This window comes from Rhinatrema bivittatum, chromosome 9, assembly GCF_901001135.1.
Source record: "Rhinatrema bivittatum chromosome 9, aRhiBiv1.1, whole genome shotgun sequence".
NCBI lineage: Eukaryota > Metazoa > Chordata > Amphibia > Gymnophiona > Rhinatrematidae > Rhinatrema > Rhinatrema bivittatum.
In genome coordinates this window covers 41,579,699-41,592,764 of record NC_042623.1, presented here as the reverse complement: position 1 = coordinate 41,592,764, position 13,066 = coordinate 41,579,699, and the positions used below count along the sequence as shown (strand labels likewise).

The following is a 13,066-nucleotide window of genomic DNA, read 5'->3' as shown; positions in this document are numbered from 1 at the left end:
CAAAGAAAGAATCTAGACATCATGGGAAATATTCACAGAAGGAGCAGCAGTATAGTAGCTGAGAACCAGGGAAGCCAGGGATCAAATCCCACTTCTCTCAGTGATGGTTCCTTGTGATGTTGGGCAAGTCACTTCACCCTCCATCAGCTCAGGTACCAACTTAGGCCTGAATTCATCAAGCCGTGATTTTTTTTTAGTGGGAGGGGTTCCACTATTGCGGGAGGGTGTTGCCATGATAGTGAGGCCCCTCCCCCAAAAAAGACATCACGGCTCTATGGTGCGTTCTTTTTCGTGGCCAAACACCACGGGACAAAAGAATGTGGCTAGCGGCTCTTTAACGCGATGGTGGCCTCAACCGCAAGGGACCGCCATCATTTTAAAGGGCCAACCGCTTAAAAAGTGCCAGCTGAAAAAAAAATGATTGAGCCAGAGGTCAGCCCTGACCCCTGGCTCAACCCAGGGATGTCACTCGAGGCGGCCCCAACTCCCCAAAAGTATAAAAATGGAGTAATATGCCCTTGCAGTGATGGCCACCCCACCCCCACCTCCCCTTCCTCCCAAAGGTTTCTATAAAATTCATAGGGAGTCAGGGGTCCTCTCTACCTTCTCCCCTTACCCCCCCCCCACACATCCCCAGGCACCCTCTCCACCTCCTGACACCTTCCCGCACTCTCTGAACCTTAAAAGTCCGTCTCCCATCCCTCGTTGGGGCCGGGGCACGCCCTTGCACCCACCCATTTGCCACTATTATTCAAAATGGAGCCGATCTGACCTTACCCCAGTCAACCAGGCGGGGTGTTAGGAAGCACCCCAACCCCAATGAGGGACCGGAGTCAGAGTTTTAAGATTCAGGGGATGTGGGAGGCGGCTCAGGATGTGTATGGGGGGGGGAGCGGCCCATGACCCTATATTTTTTTAATCACAACTTTTAGGGGGCAGAGGGTGAGGGGGACCCCTGAACCCCCAATGAATTTTATAGAAACCTTTTGGGGGGGAAGGGGGCGCCATCGCCACACAGGCACATTACTCAAATATTTTACTTTTGGGGAGTTGGAATCACCTTGAGTGGCAGACCTGGGTTGAGCTGGGGGTCAGCTCAACCTTTTCTTTAGCCACAGCACTTTTTTTATGTAGGTTCCTGGTACTTTAAATGTGCCATGGGAACCTCAGGACCCACATTAGAGTGCCTCACATTTACCGCATTTCAAAAAGTTGTTATTATTTTGAGGCTGACCACTTTCTGAGTCGGCCACGATAAAATATTTACATCATATTACCTATTAATGACTTTCTTTGCATGCATTTGCATTATTCATTCATGCAAATAACTTACAAAGAAGTTCATTGTAATAGGTGAGGGTACCAGGACGGGACTTGCATAATATTTCACAATATCGCCACAATGTTGCAGTTTCTTTCTTTTTAACATTGCCAAAATCCATACCTTTCCTTTTTTAACACACTACCAGAACCCTTATCCACTCTCTCATCTCCTCCTGCTTAGACTATTGCAACCTGCTCCTCACAGGTCTCCCAGCAAGAAATCTCTCTCCACTGCAATCTGTCCTAAATTCAGCTGCATGACTTAGCTTTTGCCAATGTCGCTGTGCTCTCATAACCCCTCTTCTGAAATTACTGCATTGGCTCCCTATCTGCTCCCGCATATAGTTCAAGTTCCTCTTTCTCACCTACAAATGCCTTCACTATGCAGCATCTCATTACCTCTCCTTTCTTATCTCTCTCTACATCCCTCCTTGTGCACTCCGGTCGTCGGATAAGTCACTTCTATCTATACCCTTCTCCTCTACTGTCAATTCCAGACTCCGTGCTTTCCACCTAGCTGCACCGTGTGCTTGGAATGGTCTTCCTGAACTGGTGTGTCATGCTCCTTCTCTTGCCATGTTTAAATCCCTTCTAAAGACTCACCATTTTGAAACTGATTTTAAATGTTATGCCTGATTGTCTGCTCTTAGTCTTGTTAACTAACTTTCTTTTCTTTTTAAACACTGTCTTGCTTTATACCCCAAGTCTCTTGTCCTGTATGTTTGACTTATTAGATTGTAAGCTCTATTGAGCAGGGACTGTCTTTCTATATGTTTGTACAGCGCTGCGTATGTAGTGTAGCACTATAGAAATGTTTAATAGTAGTAGTAGTAGTGGGAACACGAGAGGAGAGGATCGCCTTGCTGGTAGCTGAAAAGAATCGGTAAGTACTGCTTGAGGAAATTTTTAAAACTTAAAAGTATGGGTGAGAAGTAAACTATTCGGGTATATTATTTAGTTTGTTTGTGTGTCTGTATTGAAAAGCTAGTCAGAAAGGCAGGCAAAAAACAGACAGTTGTGTGTTTGATAAAAATAGGTAGTCAGAAAGGCAGGCAAAAAACAGAAGTTTGTGTGTTTGTATTAAATAGGTAGTCAGAAAGGTAGGCAAAAAACAGAAGTTTTGAGTTTGTATTAAATAAGTAGTCATTAAGGCAGGCAAAAAACAGAAGTTTGTATGTTTGAATTCCCCAACACATCCTTTAATTTATAGGCAGTTGACACTTTCACACACACAAAAAAAATCAGCCTTTTAACTTAAATTTAGAAATACCTCACACCTTATCAAGAATTTAATCATTCCCTTGTTGGTCACTACCAAATATATAATGAATGCATTGATACATTTAAAGGACCTAATTGCATTCCTACTCCCATAGCAACCTAAAACTTAACTAGGAACTGAACAAATTTAAGATGAAGGCAGCAGTCCAGCAGCAAGAAGGGAGCCTCCCAGTCTTTTGCATCAAGTGTCACAGGTATGATTTTTTACCCGCCAGTGAGAAATTGTACATGTGCATCCAATGCAAAGAGCTCCTGTCTCTCAGAGAACGCGTCCGATCTCTGGAGGACCAGAATGGCAGACCTGGAGGACCTGAGGCAAACAGAAACGTTTATAGATGAGACTTTCAGGGACATAGTAGCCAAATCCCAACTCCAATCTGGCAGCCCTGGTGCTGTCTTGAAGGAGGAAGGTCTCATGATCAGAGAACATCAACCTGGTATAGCAGGAAATGATCCTGTAGCAAGGACCTGCTCTCCAGGTGGTGCATTGTCCTCTCACACCTAACCCTTCCCTCCTGGGCTACTGCCCAGGAGGGAAGGGTTAGGTTTGCCAACATAGTTGGTTATTTGATTATTAGGAATGTAGACAACTGGGTGGCTGGTGGCCGTGAGGATTGCCTGGTAACAAGCCTACCTGATGTGAAGCTGACGGACCTCGCGCGTCACCTAGATAGGATTTTAGACAGTTCTGGGGAGGAGCTGGCTGTTGTGGTACATATGGACACCAACGACATAGGAGAATGTGGGAGGGAGGTTCTTGAAGCCAAATTTAGGCTCTCAGGTAGAAAGCTGAAATCCAGAGCCTCCAGGGTAGCATTCTCTGAAATGCTCCCTGTTCCACGTGCAGGTCACCAGAGGCAGGCAGAGCTCCGGAGTCTCAATGCGTGGATGAGACGATGGTGCAAGGAAGAAGGATTCAGTTTTGTAAGGAACTGGGGTCCCTATGGAGAAGGGGGGGGGGGCTTTTCCGAAGGGATAGACTCCACCTTAACCAGAGTGGAACCAGATTGCTGGCGCTAACCTTTTAAATAGGAGATAGAGCAGCTTTTAAACTAAATCAAAGGGGAAAGCCGACAATCACTCAGCACGCATGGTTTGGAGGGAGGTATCTTGGAAGGATACTAATGAAGCATTAGAGTTAGAGCATCCCAACAGAGAGGTTCCAATAATAAGAAAAGTAGTCCAAGTGCCTATAATTAAAAACTCACCTGAACTTAAAGATTCCAATTTATCCCTGTCAACTGAAAAGCAGAATGTTAATACAAACAAAAAAACACCCTTTGAAATGTTTGTCTGCTAATGCCAGAAGTCTAAGAAGTAAGATGGGAGAATTAGAGTGTATAGCAGTGAATGATGACAGACTTAAATTATTATTGTTTGAATGTAAACCGAGGTGATGTTACTTACGTACCCCGGTAAATAAAAATCTGCAAATAAATAAATAAATAAATAAATAAATAAGACAGGCTAAGAGAGAATTTGAAAATAAGTTGGCCATAGAATCAGAAACTCACAATAAAAACTTTAAAAAATATATCTGAAGCAGAAAGCCTGAGAGGGAGTCGGTTGGATCGTTAGATGATTGAGGCATTAAAGGGGCACTTAGGGAAGTTAAGACCATCACAGAAAGATTAAACAATTTCTTTGCTTTGATGTTTACTGAACAGGATGTTGGGGAGATACCTGTTCCAGAGATGGTTTTCAAGGGTGATGATTCAGATGAACTGAACCAAATCACAGTGAGCCTGGAAGATGTGGTAGGCCAGATTGACAAACTAACACCTGGACCAGATGGTGTACACCCCAGGGTTCTGAAAGAACTGAAAAATGAAATTTCAGACCTATTTCAATTAATTTGTAATCTATCCTTAAAATCATCTGCTGTACCTGAAGTTTGGAAGATGGCCAATGTAATCCCGATATTTAAAAAGGGCTCCAGTTGTGATCCAGGAAATTATAGACCAGTGAGCCAGACTTCAGTGCTGAGAAAAATAGTGGAAACTGTTATAAAGAATAAAATCACAAAACATTTAGATAGACATGGTTTAATGGGACACAGCCAATATGGATTTACCCAAGGGAAGTCTTCCCTCACATTTCTTCATTTTTTTTGAAGGGGTGAATAAACATGTGGACAAAGGTGAACCAGCAGATGTGGTGTATTTGGATTTTCAGAAGGTGTTCAACAAAGTCCCTCATAAGAGGCTTCTAAGAAAACTAAAAAGTCATGGGATAGAAGACGATATCCTTTTGTACATTGCAAGCTGGTTAAAAGACAAGAAACAGAGAGTAGGACTAAATGGTCTGTTTTCATAGTGGGAAAAGGTAACCAGTGGAGTGCCTCAGGGATCTGTATTTGGATCGGTGTTTTCTAATATATTTATAAATGATCTGGAAAGGGGTATGATGAGTGAGGTGATCAAATTTGCGGATGACACAAAATTATGCAGCGTAGTTAAATCTCAAGCATATTGTGTTGCGGCCCCGACCATCTCTCCCAAGATCGTGGCCACTTACCTCCGCTCCGGACTGCGGAAGAAAACGCCGGGTTCCTGGCCTGTTAGGCCGCATGGCTGCGGCGTCTCCACGTGGGAGACACCGCCGAGCCCGTCTCTGACTCCGCCCCCCGCGTTGCTGCACGCGCGAGAATGGGGCATTTAAAGGTCCAGCACCCGGAAGTGCTAGACAGCCCCCTCGATGATGTCAGACGCCGGCAGAGTATATAAGGCCAGTGTCTGACTCAGGAACTTCGCCTTGCAACGAGGTCCCTCCTTGGAGAGTCTAGTTGCCGTCCTGTTCCTGGTTCCTGCTGGTCTTGTTGTCCTGGCTCCTGGTTCCTGGTGTTCCTGTGCCTGTTTCAGCTCCAGCTCCAGCTGTTCCTTCGTCTTCTGATCTCCTGGTTCCTGACTCCGGTTTGCTCCTGACGTTCCCTGTTCGCCGCCTGCCTTGACCTTCGGATCTGCTTCTCATCTCGTCTGCTCCCGCCTCGTAAGTCCCAGCCGTCCAGATCCCTACGGGCTCCTCCTGGGGGGATCTAGGATTCTCTGGGTGAAGCCCTCTCCGATTCCTCTGCCTGAGATCGCCTAAGTCCCAGCGGTTCAGATCCCTACGGGCTCCTCCTGGGGGGATCTAGGATCTCCAGGGTGAAGCCGCCGCCTGCTCTTCAGCTTGATTCCGCCTCCCGGCCTGTCCTAAAGAACTTCCTTTCACTAGGCCGGTCCAAAGGTCCACCTCATCCCGCAACCGCAACAGATTGTGATAAATTGTGATAAATTGCAGGAGCACCTTGCAAGACTGGAAGATTGCGCTTCCAAATGGCAGATGAAATTTAACGTGAGAAAAACAATTCCAATTGAAGAGGATCAATAAAATTATTAATTTGGTGCTGTTACTGGGGTTTAACTGAAGGCAATTCTGTGGTTATAACCTAATATTTATAGCACCAGTCAAAATTTTTTGTTGGGTTTTTTTTTTATTTTGTACGGTTGAAGAAGAAAATGCTGCCCGGGTCACGAGAGCCCGATGACAATCTCTCTAGTTCTTATCTTCTACCGGCACCAATGTGCTTCTGTAAACCCGATCAAAATAGCGATGTTGTACGGGATATCATATCCGAAACAGCCCCGGCATAATCCTGTTGTGTGGGTGATTGTGTCCAAAATAGCAATATTTATATTTATTTTTTTTATTTTTATTTTAAAACTTTTCTATACCGTCGCTAAGTTATATACCATCGCAACGGTTTACAAATAGGCACATAGACTAAGGTAAGTAAATGTAGGATATCGTACATTCTAACAGGTGCCAATAAAGTTCGGTTACAATTTCATAAATAAAATCATTATTTGAGTAATGTTGGTCAAGTCCAGGTATATTATTGAGTTTCTTGCCACTGAATATATATTTTCTCCCTACTGTGTATGTTTTATGTATTATATATAGGGGTTGATGTACAGGCTTTTCGTATATTGCTAATTATTGGGTATGCGAAGAAATTCAAATACAATCCCAAATGTCACCATTAATACATCCCGCGATGGATATGTACTTTTTAAACTTGAATTTTTATTGAGCCAGCTTACAGTATCAAGTACAGCACAGATATGAATTTGCAACTGCGTCACAAATGATATCGAAAGGTGATGATACAGATGATACAGTAAATATTTCAAGCTGCTGTCTGTGTGGGGGAAATAGTGTGCATGCTTCTGAAAACCAAAATGTGCTCGTCATTCCCCTCCCCTGACCTAAACGCCTCACCAAGAACACCTCACAATCAACTAAAAGTATGCACACCATGGAGACCTGGGCATGATTTTAACCTTCCCGAAGAGGACAAGTTACCCCGGAAATTCACTGTTTACCCGGGTAAATGGCTTTGAAGCTTGCCCTCCACAAGCACAGCACGACATCTGGAGCATTCAAGTTATGAAAACGGTTGCATTTGGAGATGGTTTTTTGCAGTTCTTCACTCTGTGATGTGCACTGTCATTATCATTGTAGCTCAGAAGTGGGTTCTGAATGGAAATGTTTGGCAACAACTGAACTCTAGGCACTCTATGAGTGAATGATGACTTCCAGGAACAATATAATTCATATCGAACAGGGAATAGTTCTGCGCTACAAAATTCATTGGCAATCTAAATTTGTATATTGCAGGATCTTATTTAGAAAATGAGGAAAGCAAAAAGTAATTAAGTTAGATCAGTGGGATTTTCCATCCACTGATCCAGCAATGAGTATTTCTTCCAGCACCATCAAAATAACTTTCACATCTGGACTCAGAGCATCTCAGGATGCACATTTACAGATGCCGTATAGTCTGTGTGAACTTAAAGCACAGGACCCAGAATAATTCATCCACCAGTCCTAAGGACAGCCCTGGTCATAGTATATGCACACATAGAGGGTGCATAAGTCAGCACATACACACATAATTTCGTGCATCTAAAGTTTTATTTTTTATTTTATTTAAAATATTTCTGGTCCTGTTATAGTAAATATAACTTGCTAAGTGGATTACTAAAGCTGTTTTTTTTTCTAAATGAGTGGCAGCAATCACACAGTTTATAAAATACCACATATTTCTGCCTGGAAAGTACACATGCATGTGTTAGAACGCTCCCATGTTTTTTAATGCAGAGATCCACGTAGTTTGTGCACCTGTTTTATAAAAGTGTGCATCTATAATTTTTGGGGGAACTACTTATAACCTCGATATGTAATAACCCTCTGGTTTTATGTGGAGGCAGGTATTTTATAATGTCTGCATATTGTCTGCTTTTGAAAATACTTATGCATGTACTTTTAATCACCAGTTCACCTAGACCCTCCATCACTCTCTCTGACCCCCCCTCCCATCCCCAAACCTGTAGGCAAAAGCAAGTGCGATTTAATTGGTATAACTTGAATAGCATGTCTAAAAATATGCCTGTAAGTCGCACACACACCACCTACAAAATGCTGTGCACGCACTCCCAAACTCTGCCTCGGAAAGCCTTTGAAATGCTGGGTTTTTTTACTCACCTAGAGGTACATGCAAAGTTCTGAAAATTTGCTTACCACCCACAAGGACTACATATGCACGCATTCCTGATTTTATGTGCACAACCCCTGCGTAACTTTTCGAAAATTGACCCTATAATGAAGCACTCGGCTTGGCATAGTGAAGCCCATGCAGAAAGCTCCGACACATCAAATGCTAGATTTTTGGATAATTAATGTTTATAATCTAAAACGGTAATTCTCAACCCAGTCCTCAGGACACACCCAGCCAGTTGGGTTTTCACAGTATACACAGTGAAGATGCATGAGATAGATTTGCATACAATGGAGATAATGCATGCAAATCTGTCTCGTGCATGTTCCCTGTGAGTATCCTGAAAACCTAACTGGCTGAATGTGTCCTGAGGACTGGGTTGAGAAGTATTGCTCTAAAAGATTTATTCGGAAGACACAATTAGATTGCGTTCTCTGTGTATTCATTTTGTAAGGATGATGATATAAGAATTAGTCATTTTTCATGTGCAATTTTTATTTTTGCATGCAGGGTTTGGCAGCCCTCGGCACCATCAGGAACATAAAGGAGCTTACTGTGTCAGAATGTCTTGGGATCACTGGTGTGGGGATACAGGTAAAGTTAGAAAGAAACGTTTGGTCCAGGAGCAGATAAGGTGAATGAAAAAAATTGTGAGGAATCCTGGTCCTGCTTCATCTGACTGAACAAAAATATTGGTTAATGATTTAAAAGCATAAAATAAAGGTCGCAAACCACTTGTAGGAAAATCCTTTCGATTGGTTGCCCACATATATTCCACAAAATATTAGAGAGGGTAATTTTCAAAAAAACATTTCTGCAGGTAAAACAGTGTTTCACTCTAAAAAAAAAAAAAAAAAATCGTGGGGAGTTTTGCTTCAATTGCTCGCCCAGTATGTGGCTAAACCTGCGTATGAATGTCCTGTTAGCACGTAAGTTTACCCAGACTGAGTGGAGGCGTTCCTGGGGGCAGGGTTTGCACTTGGGCGCATATGTTTGGATTTCTGCCTGCATTTTAGCAGGTGGAATTGTGTGTGGATAGATTTGGTGGGATAATTTTTCAAAGTAAACATATGCGCCTACGTCCGCTTTGAAAGTCAGTGAATTTATCTGTGATGTTACAAAATTAGCCCAGAAATGTCTGAAACAAAACTGCGCATGTATAAAATGACAATGGGTCAAGTTAAAACACAAGTAGACAGCTGGGTTCCGCTCAATGTGCAGTTGTACTCATAAGTTTACATTCGCCTGGCAGAATTTGTAAGATGTGTAGCATGTTAAGAAAACATGAGTGATCAGACAGAACACGTCTGTTATTTTTAATGTGTTTCAAATTAAACTATTACGCATCACAGACTAGCACAATCATTAAACCACAGTAATAAGGGAAATAATAAAATGGTCCTGTTCAAAAGTTTGCATACCTTTATTTGTTAATATCGTGAATTGCCCCCTTTTGTGTCAATAACAGCTTCCAGTGTTTTGTAATAGTTGTGAATGAGGCCCTTTATTTTCTCATGTGGTAAAGCTGCCTCTTCCTCTTGGCAAAAAGTCTCCAGATCCTGTAAATTCTTTGGTTATCTAACATGAACTGCACGTTTGAGTTCTCCCCAAAGTGGCTCAATGATGTTGAGATCAGAAGACTGTGATGGCCACTCCAGAACCTTCCTCTTCTGCTGCAGCCATTGAAGGGTCAACTTGGCCTTATGTTTCGGATCATTGTCATGTTGGAAAGTCCAAGTGCGCTTCATGCACAGGTTCCAGGCTGATAAATGCAAATTCTCCTCCAGTATTTTCTGATAAGGTGCTGCATTCATCCTGCCATCAATTTTGACTAAATTCCCTGTGCCGTTATAGTGCATATACCCCCAAAACAGCAGAGGTCCACCTCCATGCTTCACGGTAGGGATGGTGTGCTTCTCTTCACGGCATTTATGGTTGTGACCATAAAGTTCAATTTTGGTCTCATCACTCTAAATTATTTTGTTCCAGTAGTTTAGAGGCTTCTCTAGGTGCTGTTTCGCATAATGTAAGTGGGCTATTTTGTGGTTTTGGTGCAGCAATGTCTTTTTTCTGGCAACTCTGCCATGCAGCCCATTTTTGTTCAAGTGTCTCCTTATTGTGCATGCTGAAACACCCACCCCACTTTGTTTCAGAGAAGCCTGAATTTCAGTAGAAGTTGCTTGTAGGTTTCTTTGCATCCTGACAAATTTTCCTGGCAGTTGTGCTTGAAATCTTTTTGGTCTACCTTGGTATTATAGCAGAACCCATAATTTTCCACTTCTTGATCAGAGTTTGAACAGTACTGATTGGCATTTTCAAATCTTTGGATATCTTTTATATCCTTTTCACGATTTATAAAGTTGAACTACTTTTTCTCACAGATCCTTTGACAGTTCTTTTGCTTTTCCCATGCTTTAGTAACCACTAAAGTCAGTGCAGCCCTGGATGAAATGCACAAGGGTGCTCAAGAGCTAAGAAACTCATTGACTATTTATACATAGACATTAATAATCAGACAAGGCACAAGTGTGGATACCTACCCTTCATTGCAATCTCAACCAGTGTATGTCAGCTTGAGTGTGTATTACCAGCCCAAACATTCAAGAGTATGCAAACTTTTGAGCAGGACCATTTTATTATTTCCCTTATTGCTATGGTTTGTTTAATTATTGTGTTATTTTGTGATGCATAATAGTTTAATTTGAAACACACAAAAAGTAACTGATGTGTTTTGTTTGATCACTCACGTTTTCTTAATGCTAACATCTTTCAAATTCTGCCAGAGGTATATAAACATTTGAGCACAATTGTATTTATCAACCTCCATGTAGTGTAGTAACTTGTGTTTTTACTGATTGAGAGGCCAAATTAAGACGTGGGAAGGTTTTAACAAAGAAAACATGCATTATGTACCGCACATCCCATTGTCTTTAGTGGGGGCTATTCATTTTCCACATTAAAATTGTATCTCAGCTTAGGGAATCAGCCTCTTAATCATTCGTTGTCACTGACCACCATTTTTGCTTAATTAAGACTTCTTACACTTTTCTTTGGTTTGCTCTCTTCTTTCCCCTTTAGACTCCAGATTTTAATATAGTTGCCTCAGGAAATGCTTCTCCAGCCATTTTTTACCTCTCCAGCTGTAACTGGAACCCACTTAACTGTGTAACTGGCACAGGGGCAACCCAGATGGCAGTCCCTGTTTCTGCCATCTCTAATCCTCTGGGTTATATGATTTCCATGGCTTACAAGCACTACAGTATACTTTGTGCATGGAGGGGGGCTTCCACTAGTTAAAAATGTCAACACCATTGCTGCGTGGACATTTTAATCTCTTTTTGGATGTTATCCCTGACGGTACTTGCTGTAGCTATGAACATACATTGATGTGCATTCCCCATTCATTATAATAAAAAGCATAAAAATATCTTGCACAATACAACCCAATGATCTAAATGCTATCAAATTTGGCCCACAGCATTCTTGAAACACTTGTTACACTCGTGCCAAATTTTGGGAAGTTAGCTGAACCTTGAAATTTTGTTTTGTCAATAAGTTTAGCTTGCCTTTCCAGATAATGTGCAGGCAGCTTACAGTATTAGTAATTCAGTATAAGAAGCCCCTGCCCCTAAGAATTTACAGTCCCTGAGGGCAAGGAGCTAAGATGACTTGCCCAAGGTGACAGGGAGCATCAATAGGAGAAGTGGGTTTTGAATCCTGGTTTCTCCGAGTCTCAGCCTCTTGCTCTGTCCTTTAGGCCACTCCTCTTTTCTATACATATAAAACAGATTATTAAAAAAAACTAGAGTATGCAGTAAAGTAAAAAAGCTTCCCCTATTCAGTGGAAAACAATTGTTTCCATACCATTGCACACGGTGGCCTGTTGGTTACAAAAGAGAAATGTCAGAACATTGAACCACTGGAGATCCTGGACCTTTCCCAGTTTGCATGTGTCAGTAATGTATTGCAGTTCAGATGATTGTAAATCCCTGACACAACTGACCCAGAAAGTCACTTCCAATATCCAGATCCTGCAAGCCAAGATGAAAAATAAAGAGCAGGAAACTGGAACAAGAAATACATTACAACTGAACAGGCACAGGGCCGGGAAAAGTATTTCCTGGAAGGATAGCAGCCCGGTGCATCTTTTCACTAATCGTTCTAGCAGAAACAGATGGGACATGTGTACTTTACAACTGTGCGCAACATGCAGGGAGAAACAGACGGTGCGCACCAACACAGCAGGGAAAAGCAGGATTTATCATTATAACAGTACAATTCTCTAGGGAGGGAATGATTATAAAACAGCAGAGCGTGGTTAGGAAAAAAAACTCTGAGCTAATTGGCTTTCTTAAGGAGGTGTTCACGTTCCTTTCAGTCAGTGCTGTTTATTTCAGATCCTGGTGCCTAAATTTGGTTCCAACATCCCGATATAGGTTTGGTTTTCTGGATATCTGCAGTGAATGTTCATGAGGTATATGTGCATATGTTTGATCTAAGAACCTGATTAATTGGAATGTTTTTGTTACCCTGAAAAATCAGACCCAATTGGGGAGCTCAAGGATTGGATTTACAGAACATAAATTTAGGATTTTTGCAGTGGATATAAAGTGAGAGAAACTCTGCTGTAACCCGTACCCTCAGTCCTCACTGGTAAAGTGCAAGGATTTATATAGAAGTAGTGAGGAATTTCATAGTATTTTAACCCCTCAAAACATTGTTTTAAAAAAGAAAGCAATACAATAATTTGTTCAGATGTTTTATCTGTAAGATATATTACCTGAGACACAGGTGCTGTCTACATTATATCCTTTATTTTAAGGGTGCCAGAAGTTTGCTTTCATTTCTGGCTGCACCGTCTAAGTTCACTAGATAGAGTCAAATCTTTTTTTTTTTTTTATTTTGTTCCAGCAGTTTCCTCCT

General features: G+C 41.9%; 1 protein-coding gene across 2 annotated transcripts in view; it reads left to right on the top strand.

The window, feature by feature from the left end:
* FBXL13 (F-box and leucine rich repeat protein 13) overlaps positions 1–13,066 on the top strand; it is a 310,049-nt gene that overhangs the window by 227,471 nt on the left and 69,512 nt on the right. For both annotated transcript variants that reach the window (XM_029617147.1, XM_029617148.1), the window contains exon 18: positions 8,654–8,737. In XM_029617147.1, the coding sequence (XP_029473007.1) occupies positions 8,654–8,737 (84 nt within the window). The remainder of the gene's footprint in view (positions 1–8,653; positions 8,738–13,066) is intronic.